Here is a 23,296-nt window from a genome sequence, read left to right on the forward strand (position 1 = left end):
CAGTGATCAGTGAGTGAACAGTTTGTTGAAAACTGAGTGGTGTGGAAAGAAATTAACTCCTGAACGGTTATGCCTGTTTTGAAGGACATAACAAGGTTAGCTCTGAATTAACTCTGGTTTGGAAACATCATTCTGGGTCATCAACTTAATGTTTTTCAGTCACCAAAGTAATGTTTCTTTTTTATTGTTTTCAGCATCCTGTAGAATCTGGATGATTATAAAACTCCTTTAGAAGACTTTTTTGTTTTTTTTTTTATTAGGTTTAGATATTAAATTTTAGATACTAAATTTTTTTAGTCACTCACATCTACAATCTAGAGATTTGCGAAACCATCAAACAAATGTGCCCCAGTTAAATCCATGTGGAATTAGGCTCTTAAAAAAATGTGCTGGCTTTCATCAAGCAATACACAGCAGGGGGAGTTCTCCAGCACTTGAAAAATCAATAAAGAGGGCACCCATTCAAGATGAAAATGAAGATTAAATCTGTTTTGTTCACACATCACTTAATTTTAAGACTACCGCAATTCTATTGATAAACTGCAGTGTAAACTAATCAATAGCTCAGCCCAGCATTTTAAAGGAATCCCACATAGCAATACTAAAATGTCATCCCTCCTGCTTTGAAAAAAAAATGGAACAGTTGGAGGTTCTCTATTCGCCTCAAAGAAGGTAAAAATAAAAGAAGGAAACAACCTATAAAAGATCAGCTGTCTAAAACTAAATGTGTAGGTTCCCCCTAGGCACTTAATGGAACAAGTTCACATATATATATTTTTTCTTTCATTCATTCATTCAGTAACTTTCACACTGTACCTCAAAACTGTCCAAAAGCAGTGCCCTGGAAAGGCGTAAACTACTGAAGAACAAACAAGGCAGGAATTAATCCAGAAGACGTAGTTAAGGCTGGCTAAAAGACTGTGCTCATTTTGGGACTTTATAGCTATGTGCACCATACCATGTCCTCATTCCCTGCTGACCCCAGATCATTGACCAGTGTGATCAGTGCCAGAACACTTTGTCAAACACTACTCTGAGCTCTGCAGGGGAGCCAAAAGGTGTTTGGAAAAGCAGCACAACCCTGAGCAATGGTCATATCCTTGTCTTGACATCAAAAGGGAGGAGTGCCAATCCTGCCTGACAGTGCTGACGTTTACATCTCAGGAGCAGCCTTGCTCTGACCAATGAGAGGTACCCTCCAAAGGGTGGGGCAGGGTTTGTGCAAGCCTGCATTTTCCCCCAGCATCTCTATATTCTTTAACACTGCAGTCACCTGCCATTTAATGCACTATACACACTTAAATAAATGGTACATACATATGTGAGACATTTGATTATACCACAATTTTATATAAACAAAAATGTTCCACTTGTGTTGTTTTTTTAAAGCCTATCTCTATTGTTAGAGGTGTCCCTGGAAATTGTAAGGATGCAAGGCTGGAAAAATAAAAGATTGTCTGTAGACATACCCTGACTAGCAGGGCATGTTTACTTTAGATTTCATTCGTATTTCCTCCGAGGAAATATTCAACTGTTCTGTGCAAGTCAGCCATTGGGCGGTCATCCTCAAAAAACCGGTGTAGAGACCAGTGCTGCTGCCAAGTCAACATTCTCATCTGTCAGCCCCCCTCAAAAAAGGCGAGCAAAAGGGAAGGAGCACATTCACTGCACCCTCATCCCAGACTGATGAGAGTGAGGTGGGGGGCAGGTGGAGGGCAGGTGGAGAGCTGATGTGGACGGAGCCAGGCAGGTGGGCTTAGCTCTAGAGGTTGTCGTACATGTGCAGGGTGCGCTCCAGCTGCTGGCCCACGCGCTGGTAGAAGGAGATCTGCTGCCTCAGGTATGCCTGCATCATCTCTTTGAAGTCCACCTCGCGCCGCCGGTGGAAGTGGTTCATCTCAGCCTGCAAGGCGAAGCCCACGGTCCGGCAGCGCTTCCGCACGCCATCTGCCTCCTGTTGGTCCATCTTCCCCTCATCACTCATGCGCTGGCTCTCTTTCACCTTGGCAAATGCACCTGCAAGCAGGGGTGGAGAGGACGACACTGTCAGCAGTTGATCTCAGAGTCTCACACACATCCGATCTTTCCTTACCCAGCAGGAGACACCAGTGCAGGTTTAATCTAACTGCAATGCTCTTTGCTGTTCATTTCCAGTAACAGAGAAACTGTCTCTTGTCTCTTGCTCAGGTTTGGCAGTGGCACAAAAACTCTAGTCCAAAACTTCCAAAAATCCCAAAACTTGCTCAAACTGAAAGTGAGACAAAAACATTGTGGTTAGATGGAATCAGGGCCAATTCAGGCTGTTGGCCTGAATTCAAAATGATGATGTGCTAAAGGTATGTGACTTTTTAAAACCAGTAAGCCAATGGCTCTCAATAACGCTGTCACCCCCACAACGTTCTACCTCTGGTCCCACAATGCACCAGTTTTTCTTCACTGCTGTCTGCCGCCATGATGACACTACACATTGACATACTTGGTAGGCAGCTCGAAGGTGTTTAGAAAGCACACAAATTCAATGCAATTCAAGCCAATTAACACTAGATGTGGCTGACAATTAAGCTCTGCCTGTGTGATAACCCTTGTAGCACACAAGGACACATTCCCTCAGGTGACACATAGGTAGGTACATACATACATAGGTATGACAGGTGCAGTATCAGTGTGGCAACTTTGACTTTTGGGGGAGATGAGAGATTTTACAAAATTGATGTTATGCAATTACCAACAGGTTCCCAGAGGTGCGGTTACACAGGCCTCTCTGCCTTTATTGAATGAAAGCTGACATCATTCTAGGGAGGTCTTTGTTGCAACACAACCAAATGTCTGAGGGGCAACCTTCCTCTGTAATACTCAGAAGAGCATTTTGTACAGGACATGCTTGGGAGGTGGCACCATGGATGCTTTCTCATACTTGCTCACCGGTGACTTCACAAACACGTGGGGACCAAGTGTTTCTTTGACAAGAATATCTCCCAGCTGGACAGAGTAATGGCTGAGAGAGAGCAAAACCTTGGTTTGTTGGGTTTACAGCTCAGAAAGGGATATTATTGGTCCCAGTTTGGAATACTGGCACAGGTTTAATATCTCACTAATTTCAAGGAGGGGCTGATTTATGCTGTGTTGTGAGTAACAACCACTAATCTTACTGAAGTATTCTTCCTGTACTACAAAAGAGTGTGTCTCTACTGCGGTTTTCCTTTTTACAAGTGAAGCATGAGCTAGGATGATTTAACTTGCTGAATCACATAAAACTTGGCGTGGTAGCTAAGAGTAACAGGAAGACAAGCATTTTTATTCAGTTTGTGAGGCACTGTGTAGTAATTGTAAGAGAATTATCAAAGTATTTCTTGTACTTCAAGGTGGGGTTCTGACCTGAGCAGCTTCAGTAAATGTCAGGATGCATACATTGATAACATGTAAACAATGTGTTGCCCTTGGGTAAGAGCATCTGCTAAGCAAATAAACATTGCAGGCAAAGACACAACACCCAACCTCTGGTGAAATGCTGACTAACCTTCCCTTGGCTGCTGAAGTGTGGGTAAAGTGTACAGATTTTACAATACAGAGGGCCCACTTAATTGGATTACCATGACAAAGATTCCACAATCATATGTATGCATGACAATCTGCTGCAGGAGGTGGTTACAATGAGGGTTACCAGTGGCCATCGTCCCTTTGGTGGCCCCCCTGAATTCTCCAATCAGCTGGGAGAAAGGGGAAGGTCTAGAATCATATACCCGACACACAGAAGGGTAGGGTTGGGGGTAGTCAATCCTTGCCTGCCCACCAGACAGACACTCAGTGTACAATACTTTCTTAGTCACTAAAGAACTGCCCTATTTAAGCTTGGGACATTATGTCATAATGTTTCAGCCTCAGGGTGTTGATTGCCTGTGACAGCCTACCCAGGGGAGACTGTGGAAAGCTGAACATTAACACAATGACCCTTCCTGAGCAGAGGAATATTTACATGTGACAGGTCAAGACTGGCTAGAATAGGGGGATCTGTGGAAATGTAGAGGGTCTCACCATTTCCAACAGATGTAGTGATGTGCAAGCCAAAGCTTTGAGGGCCAGGACACCACGTTCAGCCGGAGCATCAAGAAGGAATGTGCTAACCCTTTGCTTACTAATAAAGTGCAATATACGAATAATGTCAGACTCTGACAGCAGAATCATTAGGAACTGGACCATCACACCATCTAACAAAAACAACCACAAACATTCAGACACTCTCTTGTATTCTGTTGGAAGTGAAGAAAAAATTCTCACTTAAAAGTTTTAGGTTCACTTCCTCCCTCCTTCTTCTTTCAGGATGTACTTTGCCTTTGTAACTGAGCAGCAATTTGTAGTTATTACCCCAGGCCTCAATGCAAATCAGTTTGAACAACATCCAGAAATGACACCCAGCCAGTCTGCCTGCCATTCTGATATTCGTAAGTAAATAGTTTAAGTTAACGGATTTGGTATTATGCGACTGGGCAGTGACATCTGTTTCAAAAAAAAATTATACTGTTTGGTAGACTAAGGCTGATTTTTATTTTCAAGCTTCTTGGAATAACTGACAAAGTATTTGTTAAAGAAACCCAGGGAAAGTGTTTGACCGGACAAAACTAACAGAGTTCATGCACACAATCTTTACAAGGCTGAAGGGTTACATTTTTCATGGTGGGACCTTCAGTGTTCTTTAGAATAGATCTAAATGTCAACATCCTCACACAATGAATTATCTGGGGACACCAGAACCAATGTTTTGGACTGAGTCACAAGATGTATTCTTCTCCAATACATACTGGCCATTTTAAAGTTCCTATGGAAGTTGACGGAAATAATTAATTCATTTATTTATTCATTTACTGGGGGGGTCCCAGTTGAATCTGTTTTGGTGTTCATCACATTCTATGGATTTCCCATCTGAAGACAGGGTCCGTGCACTGTTTCCAGCCCTTTGGTTTTTCTGTGCAGTCTGTGGCTCTGACCTAGTTTAATGTATTGTGTTTTCCACATGAGGAAACACTTCATCACCAGACAGGACACAAGCAAAAGGGGGGGGCAAAAAAATCTGCAAAAAAACACACATTTCCAGCTCACAGGAATGTTTGCCTTGATGCAATGATCAGGCGTTAAACACATATACGTAAAGCAAAGACTCAAAAAATGGAGGGCTGTGGGAGGTGGAGGAGGGGTAAGACCTCACACATCAGGGCTGGAGTTCTGCTGTAAGGGTCTATTTCCACTGGAAATTCATGGTGGGGCTTGTTTTTTCCTATGAAAGCACATGATTTGTATTGAGTCAGACCACTCTGAACTTCTAACTTGGGTGTGGGGGAACTTTTTTAACTGGCCTTAAAAAAGCAGGAGAGAAAACAAAAGCAGGGATGTACTTATGAACACCAAATCGTTCCGTGAACAGGGCATCAGGGAGGTGGAGAAGAAACACCCCACAGGACAGTAGGCATTAACCCACGAGAGAGCTCCAGATACAAATCCCAGCAGGATTAAATACAGAATTCTCAACATCCACTCCACCCCACCCCCCCTCTGCAGGGCTTTCCTGTGACCTACCCTGTCGAAAGCACAATGTCTGTGTGAGACACAGCCTTGTTCCAACACAGAGCTCCTGAACACATACCTCTGAAGTATTCATTCAGTGACGTGAGCATAGATGCCATCCAATGCTATTTTTATTACGTTACATGCACAATACTAACAGTTATAGATTTTACCTGGTTTATTGATACAGCAGGGATTGTACTGGGCTGATGGAGACAAGGAACATTCTCCACGGTTTGTATCCTTGGGATTACAAAGGCCATGCTCGTTAGAAGACTGCACAAGTAACAAGCTGTATGTGTATGTGCATATGTTTGTGTGAGTGTGTATGTTTGTGAGCTGTCATGTGAATGTATTCACGTAGACGCGTGTGTATATGTATTTGTGCACATGTGCATGTGTGTAGGAACAGGAACAGGAAAGGTACAGGAAAGACTGGACCACTGGATGATCTGCATATCTGTGTTGCAAAATTGAATCCACTGTATCCTTGAGGCTAGGCACTAAATTTGACTTCCTTCAAAATATGTCCAGATGCACAAATGAATTATATGTGAAAATGAGAGCCATACACATCATCTGAGTAAAAGCTTCTGCTTAGTAAACAATACAGATCTGGAGTTTTGGTCTTCTTCTGAGTGGGAAAAAAACAGCACACCTGTATATCATTCTGACATAGCACATTTAATTAGACTGCATGTTAACTATTTTAGTGCCAGAACTACTGAGAGTTCTTAAGACAAGCTAATAAAATCACCAAATGCACAGGAAGACACCACTGACTGCAATATATAACATCTTAAATCTGAAATCACCCCACAGCAACTTTGTGGCAACCACATGACTACTTTGTGGCAATTCTGGACATTCAGATCATATCTGAGATTCACAAGTGTACTATATTGCAAAATGTTACAGCAGGACATGCTCTTTTATAAAAAAAAAAAAAAAAATGCAAATCTTTGCATAATTTCCGTGCATGTCCACAAAAGTGAAGGCAAACAATTCATATTATGCTCGATTCATAATAGGTTTCCATATTTATTGTTCCTTATTTACGATAGGTATACACCATACATGTACGCACTGTATACATGTGCCATGTAGTTTCCTTCTTATTCTTCCTATATTATATTATTATTGTAGTTACATTAAGGTGAATTACAAAAAGGAATTAAACACTTATGATGATGTCAGAACAGCCCCTGGTGCCCTTTAAAGAGGCTATTTTGGTGCCTGTGATGGAGACAGAGGTAGAGTGATGGCTTTATTCGTTTTGTACAAATACATCTGGCCAGATGCTCTGTGGCATAAGGAAAAAAGAGAGGGTGTTTGTTTTAAAGAAAGGGGTTTATCTTTAGTCTGAGGACAAATGGCGATTGTGACAAATGCTGATGACATGTTAGGGGGACAGGGTGTGGGGGTGGAGTCGTGAACATCCGCGCCAAGCACAGCAGAGAACTGGGGCTGCAAACAGAGGGATGTGAGAGCAACACTGCATGGCCTTCTGTCACCTGATGCAAGCGATTCCTTCCCCCAAAACACCCAACCTATCCTGCTCTCTGGGCAGAAGGGGATTCTCTCATGGTCACAAGCCCACAATTTGAGGGTTTCTCATTTCAAGCTAATCAATGTCCTGTTTCATTTTTTTTTTCTTGCTTCACACCGTTTGAGACAGGTACATTGAACCAGTGCCCTAAATAAATGGAGCCTGGCCAGTTGTGATTTACAGATCTTACTTTGCTTTCTCACTCTATGTGCTGATAGGCGCTTCACTTGGTTACAAAACAGCTCAGCAACAGTTTGACTGTTTCACAGAGGCTGACAGGAGACAACCTTGCTTTATAGTACAGCTGGCCATTCCAGAGCACACAACCTGTGTCCTACAGGTAAAATGTGCTCTTGTGCTTTGCCATCGCAGTTTCACAGCTTTATCCTTCTTTTGTAGTGGTGAGTAATTAGCCTGGAGAGAAACACTGCTCAGAGACAACATTTAAGGGAAAAGAGGTCAAGGCATCTTCCATTCCAAGCCAGAAAGAACCTGGTGTGCTTTTAAATCACTAGGCTCTCCACCCTTGAAAAACCATGGATTACAGTAGAACGTTTTCCCTCCGAGAGAACAAAGGAGCTAGAGCTGTGGCTGCAATTACAGTGGGTACAACATCTGACGTGTCAAAATATCTTTAGATGCAAAACGTTCCTGCCTGCGATCGTGCACGATAAGTGCGGTTACCTAGGACCCTGGGAGGGGGGGGGGGGGTTCTAAACAAAGGAGGCCCTTCTTCTCCGGTCAAAATGTAATCAAGAACATATTGACTTGTGTTCAACAGATGGCATTAAAATGTAGAACATTGCAACACTGCTATTTAAATATGACACAAACAGTGTAAGGTATTTGCAATCATTTCCGTGTTTAACAGTTTTGTTTGTGCTTTAGGATTACGTTTCAGTACAAATTACAAAGCACCTGTCACTGACAGCTGCAGAAGGCCTTTGACAAACACTTCCTTGATTTTTTAATATAAGAGAGAGAGACCACACCACCATGTTTATTTGTTTCCACTGCAACCAAGTCCTCTTCCTAACTAGGCAACAATAACAGCCACTGTTGTGAAACACCACTGAAATATGCAAAAAGTTTTATGTTGTTCACGATGAACAAACAGTGCTGCAGATACAGAGAGAAACATGTGGACACTTTGCAACAGGGCTTTGCAAAAAGGGTGTCTGCAGGAAAAGGAAAACGGTGGTGCCAAGGTGAATAGAATGAGGCTGTTTCACATTTCCAATCTTTCAAGGGTGTTTCTCTCTTAGAGATTCAGAAATTGTACAGAACAGGTACTGCTTTTCCAAAATGCATCTCTCCAGCTGTGTGTTTTGTGCTCTGACATGGTTATCTCCACAAGCATGGCAGAGCAGTATAACGCCACTCTGATGATTTGTTACATAAGATATGATGTTATAAATCACTCACTTCAAGGGAAGGGGGAAAAAAGACACTTGTTTGTTTGGGGGTTATTGCAAAATGTACAAAACATCTGGCTGATTAATAGGACTGTTACAGCCAACATTTCACCATATCAGGACAGCATCCGGGATAAGCAGGAGCCAGAAGGCTTAAAAACAGGCAGTAACAGCTTTTCTTGACCCATCAAGAAGGGAGTTTGGGGGAGGGGATATCTAATGCTTGGATCTGTGCGTACCTCTAATCCCTGCAAGAGAAATGTGACTTTCCCCTTGCAACACTGTGCTCTTTGCACTTATTTGAATACCAAGGGAATTATTGTGCTGCCTGACCCATGTGACCAAGATGTGCTCCCTGTTTTGTTCGGAGTACCCTTTTATAGTATATTAGACAAATTAGAAAAGCCAAAGTGCCCTGTAATCCTGTTCTGTAGAGTAACAATATGAAAACTGCCAAAAGTCAGGGGTGAGACACCTCATGAAATGACTACCTGCTCTCTTAGGGGATGTCCCATATAACTCTCTGGTGACCTCCCTTACAGCACTTTGAACCAGCTTTCAGGCCCTCCCTCTTATAATGCTTTATAATAACTTTTATTCAACCTCCCTTATAGCACTTTGTAATAGTTTTCAGTTGATCTATCTAATAATGCTTTATACAGCTATCAGAAAACCTCCCTTATAGCACTTTGTAATAGTTTTCCTGTAATCTCCCTCACATTCTAGAGCAACTTTGATTTTATGCTTTTGGCTTAAAACCAGTTCTCGGCTTAAGCAGTTATTGCTGATGTGTCACATTGCTTGCTATTCTGTACTGACAGTACACCTGTGTAATGGCAGCTCTACCATTACACTATACTATACAGTACTACATATATCCTGCCACATCAAACTTGACTGATGCAGAGGGCCTGCAGAATAAACGATTAATGAAAAAAACATTTAATCAAATCTAATCAAATTTACTTTCATTTATGTGGAAATAAAATGAAAATGAAAACTCCCCCAGGATCTATTCCTATGTATTCATCATATTTACAATATAGCACAAATAGCAAAACATTTTCAAATGCTGTGTGTAAGCAGTATACCCTCAAACACACACTTTTTTACAAAACCATACCATGACACAGAGATAATTGGGGTGGGGTGGGGTGGGGTGGGGTGGGGTGGCAGTGTAGCATAGTGGTTAAGGAGCAGGACTCGTAACCGAAAGGTTGCCGGTTCAATCCCCGCTGGAACACTGCTGCTGTACCCTTGGGCAAGGTACTTAACCCACAGTTGCCTCAGTAAATATCCAGCTGTATAAATGGATAACAACTGTAACCTATGTAAGTCGCTTTGGATAAAAGCGTCTGCCAAATGAATAAATGTAAATGTAAATAATTAACAGCAGACTGCTAATCAGACAACAATTCTTGCTGAGAAGGATTAACCTGAACTGTCTTTGCCTTAGCTAGGCAGAAGAAAAACCTATGGGCTCCAACAATGTCTGCATACATAAAATCTTTATATATTCTGATCTCCGAAGCTGTTGACTTTATCATAAGCATTTATGAAAAAAACATGTAATTTACATTGATTTTATATGTGGAACACTGAAACTAGTTACATATAAAACATAAATTTCAATGTAATAAAGTTTCATTTCCAAAATCCCATGGAGATTTTAGAGATGGCTCACACATACAATAACTAACACAATAACTTGACCCTGAACTGCGCTGCTCAGGAACAGGCACAAAAGAAGGCTTTATTAATAATTGTAAATTGGTATCCTCTCTTGATTCAAAACATTGAATTAATTTGGAATGGAGAAAGCAACATCTGCAAGAATGCCTTGATATCTGGGCTGTGCTTTTGTGGTTTGACCACAAAAGGCAGTCCAGAAAACCATGCAAATCAGCTCCAGAAGCCAAAAACCCTGACCAAAATGGCAAAACACACCCACTTTGTGTTCATAATGTGAAACTACACCCTTGGTTAGAGGGTGACCCACAGACTCACATGCTCTCAATATGTAGAATTTTGAAGCAATTCAGAGCAAACACTCAAAGGCTGATGACTAATACAGTGGCTGGGCAGGTGTATAATTTGCACATGGTTCAAATAGTTTAGCCCATTCACAATATACAGTTACAATTATTCACCCTCTTTACTAAGTGTGTTTTTCAGTGCATGTGTGTTTTATTTCATTGTCTTTCTGGCTGCAGCAAGCTGTTTTTGCCTTTGCACAATATATGATCTAACTGTCAATTTGAAGTCAAATGCATTCCTGACTACCTCCTTCCCTAGTACAGCTGTCGAGGCCTTTGACTGGTCAGACATGATCAATGTTTACATTGATGCTCTTTTCAGATCTCAACAAATTTCTGTTTAAAAGAAGCTGCACTATTGACATGGCACTGTGCTTGGGTGCATTTCCTCCTTTATCATGTGAACATATGTCACATGAACATATACTGAAACCATGCTCATGTCACTTCAAGTATTAGATTGTCCCAGGAGCAACCTGCTTTCAACCAAACCCTCACCTGTTGCTGACAGTACACAGAAAGGGTTTTAATAGTTTAGCTGCATTCAATTGCACTAGTGCACCTTTATTGTGGGAGCAAGCCATAATTAGGCCAGGTGCCTTTCAATCAGCAGCTGACTAACTTCTGGTGCAACCTATGATTCAGGTTCTACTCCAATTACTGGCTCCAATGAAGTATTAAAGGAAAGCTCAGGTGAAGTACCTTTAATTTGTTTTAACTTATATGACAAATTTGAATAAACACAGAGAGTGTGGTAATGTGGTCTGATTGATCAAGCCATTCAAATTTCAGAGGGAAAGAGCGACTGGCTTCCAGAAAAGAGCAAGGAATGTTGCTGACGCCATGATGTCACTGGACTTGCACGGCAGCACTTGAGCCGCAACATACCAGCATTTTCCCGCACTGGAAGAAATTACTTTGCCATGACGTCAACTGTATGTGATATATTCTATATTTATTAATTCAGTATTATATTCAATATTAATGCACACAATACCGATCCCTCCAACCAACTATACAACATACCAATTTTATAATCATACATATTGAGAACTCTGTTGTGATGTTATTTCTTGGCTTGTAAGATGTCAGTTTTCTTGGCAATTTTTTTTCCCAGTCCTTTCTATTTAATCTGTCGTCTCTGACTGCACCCTGACCCCCTCGTTTCATGTGCTGAAGTGAATCACTTCTCCAATGTAGGGCTGCCCCCGACCAAAGATTTTCCTAGTCAACTAGTAGTCATTAGTTCAAGCCATTAGTCAACTAGTCGTCATACGTTTATTATATTAATTTAATAATTTAAATATATATTTATGGCGCATCAGAAAATGGTTGCAGTTCCAGGGCTGAGAAAGAATGTAATAAGTAACATTGTTAACAATGTGCTACATTACAGAGAAATACAAAACTGTAATAATGACCCTTTAAAATATAAATTTTACAAGCGCACGCACAAAGCGAGCCGCATGTTAACGACAATGCTAACGGCAAAAGCGGTAATGATTCTGAACGTGTCCGAACAACCAGCAAGGAGACTGAACATTTTGTTAATTCATTTCAACTCAGTATAATATCACACAACTTGAACTTGTAACACCAACACAATAACTTATAAAACAAATGATAAATAAAAAACAGCCTTTTGTTTAAGTTTTGTGAAGTTTTTGTAAAGTGTCTGCCGAGAAGATCAAGTTGAGGCTGGGGAGTCATCTTTGCAGTATGTGCCTATAGAGAGAAATGCACATGAAGTTAACCCTTTCGCACGTAACTTATTTTTATGCTATGTTACAAGGCTTGTTATGTTTTCATTAGCATTATTAAGTTTCTCATAGTTTTCAGTTAGTATTTGCTATATTTTTAACATTAAATTGCTGTTTCCTCAAAGCTAAATTTAGCAAGAATTTTTCCAATCTAGTGTTCTAATTACACCCGTTTTAGCATACACGCTAAAGAGCTAATCACACCGGTGTGACTGTCCGCATGAAAGGTTTTAAACATGCAGTAAGTGAGGTAATTTAGATTCCCCGGTCCCCATGAACACTTGGATAAGCCTAATAGCGCATATGACAATATATTTATTTAGCTGCATATAGCCTTAACTTAACCATTCATTTGCAGAGTTTGCATGTCACCTACTTGGGGTCGTCCTTTACACGCTCTAAATGATTCCACACTTTGGATAATTTCCTGTCCGACATAGTCTTTTTAACGACAAGGCGCAGCTCCTTAATGGACTTTGAGGGTTTTTTTTTTTTTTCTGCGACTAACCAACCAATTAAAACCTGGTCAACTAAGACTCTTCTCATTGACTAATGAGAGACGGTGAGACGGTGTCTGTCCCCCGATCTTCGGTCCCATACTGTTTAAAGAAATCTATTAGGGGCATTTGCCCTGACAACTTGATAAAAATTAAATCTGGTGAACCTGAAATTAATACCTGCAAATAAATGGTCCTTAGGATTGGTTTATTAAATATAAGGTCATTATCACCCAAAGCAAGGCTAGCAAATGAATTGATTACTGACCATAAATTCGACATCCTATGTCTGACTGAAACTTGGCTTAAACGGAATGAATTTATTGCTTTAAATGAATCAACGCCTCCCAGTTACAGTAACTACCAGGTCCCTCATTCAACTGGTAGTGGCAGTGTTGCTGCTGTATATAACTCTAATCTTTGTGCCACTTTTAAATCTGGCCATTACTTTAATTCATTTGAATTGCTAGTGCTTAGCTTTGCACAGCCTGACAAGACTGCATCTCAGGTGTTTATCCTTGTAATTGTTTACAGGCCACCTGGTCTTTATACTGTTTTCTTATACAAATTTGCAGACTTTCTATCCAACCTGGTTGTCAACACAGAAAAGGTTGTGGTAGTAGGTGATTTCAATATTCATTTGGACAATGAACATGATCCATTCAGAACAGCATTTTTGTCCATTATTGACATAATGGCCCTCACTTCTCTCAGGCACACCATCTCTTCTGCTACTACCAAAGCTTTTATTGATGAGCTCCCTACATCATACAGTCTGCACAACGAAGAATATTTAAGTTTATGCTCGAACCCTAGTTCGGCTAAAATAAATCATCTCACCGAAAATACTGAGTCCACACTACGTAATACCCTAGATGCCGCTGCACCCCTTAAAAAGACGAAAGTCCCAGACAAAAAGCTAGCACCTTGGTATAATGACCAGACCCATGCTATCAAACAAAATGCGTGGAAACTTTAAAGAAAATGTTGCTCAACCAAATTACAGATCATTCTCCTGGCCTGGAAAGAAAGTCTTCTAAGCTACAAGCATGCGCTCACAGCATATTTTTCTACCCTAATAAAGAAAAACAAGGACAATACCAGATATTTGTTCACCTCCATCACCGGACTAGTTAAGAGCCCTGCATCAAACCCCTGCATTTCAGCAATTCATAGTAGCGATAACTACATGAATTTTTTTGACAGCAAAATCATATATACGTGACACAATTCAAAAACTCTCCTCTAATTCTGCCTCCAGCCTGGCCTGTCCAGCCTCAGATAACATAGAGATGTCCAATAGCCCAGCCACATGCTTAGACCCTTTCACACCCATTAAATTTAGCAACTTCTCCTCCCTAATTAATTCATCTAAAAATGCTGCCTGCCTACTAGACCCCATTCCAACAAGATTCTTAAAGCAGCTACTACCTGAAATTGGCACTTGGTTATTAAATCTTATCAATGCCTCCCTTACATTCAGACACGTACCTCAGTCCTTCAAATTAGCAGTCATCAAGCCTATTCTGAAGAGGCCCACTCTAGACCCAAATGACCTGTCGAACTACAGGCCCATCTCGAATCTCCCATTCCTTTCAAATATATTAGAAAAAGTTGTAACAAAGCAACTTTGCTCCTTTTTACAGTCCCATAACATTCTGGAAGTCTTTTGATCTGGGTTTAGACCGCATCACAGCACAGAAACCACTCTCCTAAAAGTGCTTAATGACCTACTTCTCTCCTCTGACAATGGCTGTATCTCCCTACTTGTGCTCCTAGACCTAAGTGCAGCTTTCGATACCATTGATCATCGTATTCTACTAGACCGAATTGAGAACCTGATTGGCATAAGTGGAAAGGCTCTATCCTTGTTCAGGTCTTATCTTTCACAGCGACATTACTTTGTCTTCATTAACAATAAGTCTAAGAGTAAGACATGGAATACCTCAAGGATCAGTGCTTGGACCTTTGTTCTTTTCATTATACATGGTCACATAATTTCCTCCTTCTAAATTCAGACAAAACAGAAATATTGGTTATTGGCCCAAAGTCTATCAGGAGCAAAGTCACCAATATTACATTAAATCTTGATAGTGTCTCACTGGCCTCAAGTGCAACCATCAAAGACCTTGGTGTCACAATTGATCCTGAGCTCTCTTTTGACAAATATAAAAAACACCTCCAGGACTGCTTTCTTTCATTTGAGGAATATTGCCAAAATCAGGAAAATTCTATCAATACATGATGCTGAAAAGCTAATCCACGCTTTCGTTACATCCAAATTGGACTATTGCAATGCCATCTTGTCAGAATGTGCATATCCCTCCCTAAAGCCGCTTCAGTTGGTTCAAAATGCAGCTGCTCGTATTCTAACCAGAACAAAGCTCTTTGAGCACATCGCCCCAGTATAAGCCTCTCTCCACTGGCTACCTATCAAATACCGCATCGATTTCAAAGTACTTCTCCTTACATTTAAGCTTTAAATGGGCTTGCCCCTCCCTACCTTAAGGACCTTCTTCGCCCATATGTTCCCAAAGCGCAGGACTTCTCATTGTTCCAAGAGTGGGTAGAAGTACTATAGGCGGTAGAGCCTTTTCGCACCGAGCCCCTCTTTTGTGGAACAATTTACCTACCGAAGTTTGGGGAGCAGACTTTCTCTCTGCCTTTAAGTCTAGGCTAAAAACTTATCTTTATTTCAAATCCTTTAGTTGAGGGACACGGCACAGTGCTGACATTGATCACCCTCATGATCGTGCTGGCCCCTTGCCCCTCGTCCCCTAGGTATGCTGCCATAGTGCTTATCTGCCAGGATTTTCCCTTATTGCACACATGTATCTCTCTTCCCCCCTCTGCTCCCCCCTTGTCTTTATGTCTTTATGTTTTCTTTCCTGCAGTTAACATCCACTAATCTCTGTTTTCTATTTGTTTCCTATCCCTGCCTGGAGCTGTAGCCCAAGCATCACATCCCGATTTCCAGTCCTGCTACCTCGCTGCCCTGCCTATCAAGCCAACTGCATGCCAAGAACCAGACATTCTAGGATACATTTTATAATTACTCTGTTGTTAATTACTACTGTCTATCAAACTCAAATGTCTTAAAGTACATTGTACAACTTAGTATTCTCTCTAATTCTATCTGCCCAGTGCCAAGGCATCTAACATCACCATAAACTCGCAACTAACATAACAATGTTTAAAAAATTTAGACAAAAATACAAAGCCATTATAAACTAGTTTTTCCCGTCTTTCTGTGTCATGATCAATAAAGATCAAAATTATCCATTCCAGATTCCAGGCAACACTGCAGTATGGAAAACACAAAATGAACCAAGTGTACATCTGAATATGCCCTTCACCACAAAGCCCATCCACCAGGAGACCTGGCAGGCAGACTAACCCAGCCTGACTGTACAGGCAGTAAACCTGCTGCCACACACACACACACAAAATCATTTTAATCAACTGCCAAAGCCTCTCAATGTTTCCTCCACCCTTGCTTTTATCAATCTCACATGTAGCTCACACCACACCCAAATACTCTTCTCCAGTTTTCCTTCTCCACCAGGAGGCTTGTATGCTGTCAACAAAAAGCAGATTATATAGGGTTATGTAATAATGTAAAATGTTAAGTAATGAGACAGGGGGGATATTGCACTGAAACTGCCAAAAAGGGGATAATACAGTGTCTGGATCATTCTCAGATAATGCTAACATCCGTGGAAATCATAATTGCACTTACTGTAGTACAGGGAAGCAAGTTAAGATTTTGTCTTGTGGCACTTATGAGGGAAAAAATAGTGTTTCCTTTTTCCTTTATGGAATGGTTGCCATACTGAGGGACAGGATTCTCTTCTCAATTTGGCATCCCTGAGAACACTCACAATCAGCAGAAGAGACTGAGCCTGAGCTGAAGCCCAGAAGGTGACAAACCTTCCTTTTGGAGGAATCCCTTGTTCAAACAGAAATCGCCTTTTACCAGGACAGGAATGACATTTTAGAATCTGTGAATCAGAGTGTTGTTAGACTATTAAATGTAACTTTCAGTTGCATTAGTCTGTGGATACAGTGCTGATTCATCAACCACCTCACATGGCTTATAGTTTACAACTGTAGGGAATGTAGCTTGTAAATTCCCAACAAGTAAACTGCTTAGAAACTTGTGGCATTGAGAGAGAGGATTCTTCTTGGCAAAGCCTATGGTGGCTGTTTTTTGTTTTATGTTTGTTATTCTGTTTCCAAGTCACTTAATAAATCATTTAGAGTGACTTGCACACTGGTGTCTATGCTGTGTCGTGCTGCTCTGTTTACACACAAAAGCCTGCACATTCAGTTTTCGTCAGAGCAAGAAAATGAAACTCAGCATGCTATGTTTCCCCTTTCTTATTTTGGCAAAATTCTCCTCAAGCATTTGCCAAAGGAGGGAACAGTCAGTGTAAAATCTGGAACTGCTCGCTCAGCTGTTTAAGGCCTTCAGTGGGGGTCAAAACTACAACAGTGTTGAACTCACCCCATCAAAATTACAGTATAAATAAGCTGTTTTGGAATTTAGCAGTGCCTGTCAGGACATGAACACCTTATTTGGAATTTTAGCAAACCCAGGAGCACACTGATTACATTATCCTGCTAATTAATGTCTCTACTAATTAATGTCTTTGTGATGCCAGACAGAGGGCTTAAATATCTCACAATGTCCATATTTTAACCCCAGAGCACTGGCCCAAGGCTTGAAGAAAAAGAAAACTGACTACACACGTTTACTGAAGTCACAAGATGTGTTTACTTGTGAAAATTTAATAAACATTGCATCCGGTGTACAACCAGCATTACCACAGACCCCCTCCCACCCCTCCCATGGAATGTTCACTCCTCTGCCGTCTGGCAGAAGGTACTGGAGCATCCATACTGTCACTGCCAGACACTGCAGCAGCTCTTTCCTCCAGGCAGTTAGGCTCCTCAACTCCTCGCCGCCCCCTCCCCTCCCCCGGTGTCTGAACAAGAACTGACCCTCACCCCCAGGGCACAGCATGCCCCCATCCACTCCCTGGACTGAACACCCTGAAAATTCAAGTGCACTCAGCCACTTTACAAAATGTGAAATTGTTTACAATTACAACTGTTACTTGCACACTTTTGCCTGTCACTTGCACACTTTGTTGTCTTGTTATTCATTGACTCTGGTTTCGTTACCATTGAAAAGACTAAAGAGTGACAGGGTCCTAAATGGCACTAACATGTCTTTTCCTAGCAGAGACACTATGACACTACAGCCCCTTTGGAGAAGACCATGCCTTCCGCACATCCTGAAATCGTGACCATTCATATTGAGCAACCTTAACTTTATCTACACAAAGTACAGGTTCCTCTGGTTTCTCAAAGTGCCTCACCAAACAGCTGATGTGGTTTTGTGGGTGTGCCACATTACAGAAATGCTATAAGGTTCACAAAACAGATCCACCCTGTTTTGCATTTCTTTCAGCCATATAATAGATAAATATATAAATAAATCTGGCAATTCTGCAAAAAAAATCTTGCTCATTAGCCCTTTCTTTCCAAACAGAACGCATCTAAAAATTTTGCCAATGGTTAAAATTGGGATTTTACATTTTTTTTTTTGTTATGAGGAACAAATATTAACTAGACTAAATCACTGGGAACATTACAGGAAGTGATCTATTAAGCCCTCAGAATGCCTGCTCCATTCCATTCACAGTAAAGACTTACATTCGTCTTTGTCTGGTTGTGGAGCCAAATGGGTCTCTCACAATAAGCTAATGTAAGCTGAGCTCACTGACACGCCTTGTGCAGGACTATTACAAACCAATGCCCATCTCCATGGTGACAGCTGGCTAGATTCACCTGTGGTAATTTAGGGTACAAGGATGCAGAGGTCAGGTCATTCTCCCTCTGTTAATGACAGTCCATCTGCCCTATCATGCTGTGTAATTTTATGCTGTAAAATAAAAACATTTACGGGGGGCATGCAAAATCCTGCCAGTTGAGTCAGCTGTACCAGTGACTCCAGAACTGTTGCATGTGTACCACTGGTTTTCCAGGAGGTTTGGTCAAGTGGGCCGTGGAGTGCACAGCTATGGAAATCACAATTACCTAAAATGACTCTGAGAATATTACAGAGACCTTAACTAACTGGGCTGTTGATGAGCAGGTCAAATTTGGTGCACATCTGTGTGAAAGGGATGCATTTCTTGGGAGTTGTAAAACTCTCTGAAGTTAGTTTGCTTAACGGTACTGTGAATCTGTGCTATTATACCATCAAGAACAAGAAAAAAAGACATTTACATCCAGCCAAAGTGTTCCAATAATTAATTGACAACAAAAGAAATCTCATGTTCCAGTTACTCAAAAACAACTTCCACTTTTGTCCAATAGACATTAGTAAAATCAAGTAGAAAGTTACCCTACAAAAACTTTCACCCTCAGAGAGAAACAGAAGCTAAGAATTTCATAATATGAGAGAATGGAAATTGTCTCGTCTGTATTCCCTCAATTTCACAGTGCCCCAGTACTGTGAGATGGGAATCCCAGCTGTGGACTAGATCAACTCCAATTAAAGAAACTCATGACTTTTTACAAGCTTAAAATATATAGAAGCCTCTTTCCAAAGTGCAGCAGAAAGAAGCTGTCAGCAAGTTTACTGAATTTTTTTCATGAAACCATTTAAAAAAAAATTTCATTCAGAAACTCCACACCTGCGCTGCTGAGGTCTTTTGAGTGGAATGATTCACTGTAACATAGACAATTTATAACTGAGGCATTCACTGTTTAAATCCCAGACAAAGCCATTTAAAGATCAACCATTCGCAAAGATATCCACTGTCAGTCTCAGGCATTGTATTTTGTATTCCATGTATTCATCTCCTCTAAGGTCAAAAAGCATGACGGATTCTCTCATAAAAATATGTACTTTAGCTCAGAGAACAAGTGTAAAATTGTGTATCTACTGGGTCATGGTTTTTCATCCTTGGTATGCTTGAGAATGAGGAAGAATAACAGTCCATACACACATAGCTATATTTCACTGGGGTTCTCTGAAAGCCTATATCAATACTTCCTGATGTTATTCAAAATGACAAAAGTGCAAAACCTTGTTACCTTTCTGTAAGTGGATGATGTCAGGGAAATTGGAGAGCAGGCCCTGGTAGAGTGACAGTTTGTCCAGCATGTGGAAGAGATCATATTTTGGCTGCTCAGCAAACATTTCCCCGATGTTCTCATATGTGCGGCCCGTGTGGGATATTGCACTGTTAAGGGCATCCGAGCAATGGGGTGGGTCCATGGTGAAGGCCTGGCTGATAGACTGGAAGGCATTCCCCAGCCTTTGGAACTCCTTGCGGAAGCCACCTATGTGCTTGCGTACTAGCTCAGAGGCCACATGTGTCAGCTGCAGGACGCTGTCGTCCATTTTCCTGGTGAAGGCCTTGAAGGAATCCACTCGCTCCTCCACATCCTGTAGGTCCTGGTGCTCATTGGGGATCTGGAAGGTGAGCAGGAAGTGGGCGCCCACCATCTCATCCTTCTCTGCGCGCCGCTTACCCAACTTCCACTGTTTGTCATCAGCACACATGAGGAAGTGCTCAAAGCCCTCATACTGGGACAGCACTGGGTGGCTCGTCATGTGGTCCATCCAGAGGATGAGCCGCCTCTTGCGTTTCTCAATAAAGTCCTCCTCAAAACGCCCGGTCGCCTGCTTCTCAGGAAGGTGGGGCACGGAGATGACGGTGAACTTGTGCAGCAACCGGTTGTAGAGCCAGTCAAAGTGCTTGTAGCGGCGGTACACTGGCCGTCCGGTGTGGCTGGGTGTCACGCGGTACGAGATGTAGGTCTTTATGCCCTTGAACTTGGTCTGCTTGGTGGGATCCTCAATGGAGCAGGTGAAAGGCTGAGGGTTCTCCTTCCACTGAGGCCCCCAGGGGCCCATCTCAATAGTATATGACTCTGCAATCTTGGCCATCATTGGCACATCACCCAGCACAAAGGCCTCCACCCCTGAGCGTACAAAGCTGGAGAATCGGTTGAGGTTCCGTCCCACCATGCTGCCCTTCCGTGAGCTGGAGATGCTGTCCTGTCTTTCCATGTAGGGCTTGGGCCGGTAGTGGACATTAGGGTTGCTGTAGGAGCTCTGGTGGGCATGTCCGTTCGCCCCAACCCCTCGCCGGGGGTCCTCGTCCTCCACTACAGTGGAATTGTCATCCCAGTCGTCCCAGTCGTCATCGTCATCATCCTCGTCATTTGGACGCATGTGAAAGGGGGTGTGTGGGGCAGAGGGAAAGTAGGATGACTCATTGCCTGGAGATCCTGCTGGGCTCAGGGAGTAGTCTGTCAGGTTCGAGTTGGAACGTGGTCGAATTATTTCCACATATGAGGCGGGGAAGAGGCCCCGCTCCCCCCGGCTGTTCTCGCCCTGCAGCCACCCATCCACAGAGTTCTCATCAAAAATGATCAGTTCTTCATTTTCCTGTATGCTGATCTCTTCCTTATTCTCACTCTGGAAAGTGTACAGTGCCTTGGCCTTCAGGGACATTTTGACAAATGCCTTGCTTAGTTTGTGATGCCACAATTTAGATGATATTCAGGCCCTGTTGCCACTCAAACAGCAGATCATTGCACTCTTCTCTAAAGAAAAAAAAACGTAATACAATATTCCAACAGTAACTGTAGATCCATGCACTGACTTTAGCATAATCTTTCAGCTCATCGTCGGAAATTCTTCAGCCACATTTCTTAATGCTCTTGAGTGCAGCTCACTCAACACCTGTTTGAACAGCCTAGAAAATGAAGGTGCAAGACAACCGATTTATTTTTAATGACGTGTTGTTCATATGACACTGTGAGCTGATACCTTGCACAGTCGGGGCAATCTAATAATCAGCACGACTGCAATACGGACTGGTACTTCTTGTTGGAAAAACAATTGTATCAGCGTTCGTTTACCACAGTATTGCATCTGGGACATTGTTAAGCGTTCCCTCCATGACATGTGCAATATACGCTTGTTAAAATACAGACTTACCCTTTTAAAACATAGAACAAAGACCACAGAAATTGTGTTATTTTACCCGTATACCTTCGTGAACCAATGAGCAATGAACTAGCCTAACCAGAAACTATGGAAAAACAACACATTGTTAGATACATGGGTATTGCACCATAAATGTTAAGTGGCTGGCAATTCCTGGGCATTCAGAATCGAATGACAAACTTCCATAACAAAACTATAGCAACTGTGCTTCTTTTGACTCTCTACAATTTAATTTCTTAATAATATAAGATCGTTTCATTTAATGACATTAGAACGAACGAAATGACCTGTAATGGCTCAACTGAACTATTGCTAGGTGCATACTGAATGCCAAATGGTCCGTCGTTTTAATGCAGATATAACAATACGCATAAATATATGCCTTCAAACAATTATGTTTACTTTTTCTTGTAGCCTATAAATGCAAACAATCTACCATAAACACGGGACTAAATCCACACACAGAAATAATTAGAGCTCAATACAGTAGCCACAACTAATGACGCGGTGACCATATATAGCAGTTTAAACACGGTATTTTAATTTAAAATGTCTGTATAACATTCATATGACGATGATCTACGCTTGCTAACTATCTTAACTACACCTTTCATCATGAACAAATATTACCATTGAAACTTCGGTTTTCTTCCAAATATTTAGTGCATTTACCCTCAAACTGAAGCAGAGTTTTACAGCAGCTGCCAGTGTGTCCACTTATTGTTCTGAATCCCAAAGACCGAGACAGAAACAAAAAGATTCATGATAACAAATGATGCACCGGTTAAACCGATCAAACAGTTGTTTTCGCCGTAAATGGCAAATGACGAAACATTTACTGTAATCCTGGCAGACCGACTTTTAAAGACTGGTGGATCGTGCTAATCCAGTAAACAGAAAAATAAAAGTCATGAAAAAGGCGTCTTGTTGTACATCCCATTGGCTGACAGGAAAACACGAGATCAAAACATTATCTCAGCATTTCGTTCCAGGACAAAGACAAAGTGCCTGGGGAGGAGAGACATTTTTCTGTGGAGAGATGAGTAATGATAATATCCTGGTGCATTGTGGGTTTGATCCACATTCCTTTTAAAACTTGCCCCATTTAAAGCGGAATATATTTAGCTAGCAAGCAAGCTTGCTACCTTTCCATGTAGCCCTCAGTGTAATTGACAGAATAAGCTTGACTTCGTCACAAAAACCCAAAGCTCAGTGTGTACAGTTGTATCTTATCTACACAAGATTCCCTCCGTCTATGCCTTGTAACAATGTGTCGAACTCTTTCCATGACGCGTGAGCATGGACAATCGAGGAAGTTTTTTTTTTTTATTCAAGATTTTCCGCTTTCTTTAAAGGAAGGAAACATAGCTCCACGCTGCCCTCTAGAGGGTAAAGAATGTTGACGCGTGTGGTATTATGGAAATAGATATTCAGAGAACCTTACTA

At 41.6% G+C, this 23,296-nt stretch overlaps 1 protein-coding gene across 3 annotated transcripts; it reads right to left on the reverse strand.

Moving 5' to 3' along the window:
- Positions 1-351: 351 nt before the first annotated feature.
- Positions 352-23,138, reverse strand: snx33 (sorting nexin 33). Of its 3 annotated transcripts, none has more exons than XM_036535006.1 (3): positions 22,523-23,138; positions 19,924-21,444; positions 352-2,016 (listed from the first exon to the last, which is right to left on the reverse strand). In XM_036535006.1, exons 2-3 carry the CDS (start codon positions 21,350-21,352, stop codon positions 1,763-1,765), a joined length of 1,683 nt encoding a protein of 560 aa, XP_036390899.1. In that variant the 5' UTR covers positions 21,353-21,444; positions 22,523-23,138; the 3' UTR covers positions 352-1,762. The 3 variants fall into 3 exon arrangements, with proteins under 3 accessions (XP_036390899.1, XP_036390898.1, XP_036390897.1); XM_036535005.1 differs by having other exon boundaries at positions 19,924-21,596; XM_036535004.1 differs by having other exon boundaries at positions 19,924-23,138.
- Between the last annotated feature and the right edge of the window lie 158 nt (positions 23,139-23,296).

Source organism: Megalops cyprinoides, chromosome 8, assembly GCF_013368585.1.
Source record: "Megalops cyprinoides isolate fMegCyp1 chromosome 8, fMegCyp1.pri, whole genome shotgun sequence".
Classification (NCBI taxonomy): Eukaryota; Metazoa; Chordata; class Actinopteri; order Elopiformes; family Megalopidae; genus Megalops; species Megalops cyprinoides.

Bases quoted from the DNA above. Each gene is read 5' to 3' on its own strand.
- snx33 (XM_036535006.1), bottom strand. From the start codon at position 21,352: ATGTCCCTGAAGGCCAAGGCACTGTACACTTTCCAGAGTGAGAATAAG. The intron at 2,017-19,923 runs GTAACAAGGTTT...CCCTGCTTGCAG, and splicing joins CATCATCCACTTACAGAAAG to GTGCATTTGCCAAGGTGAAA.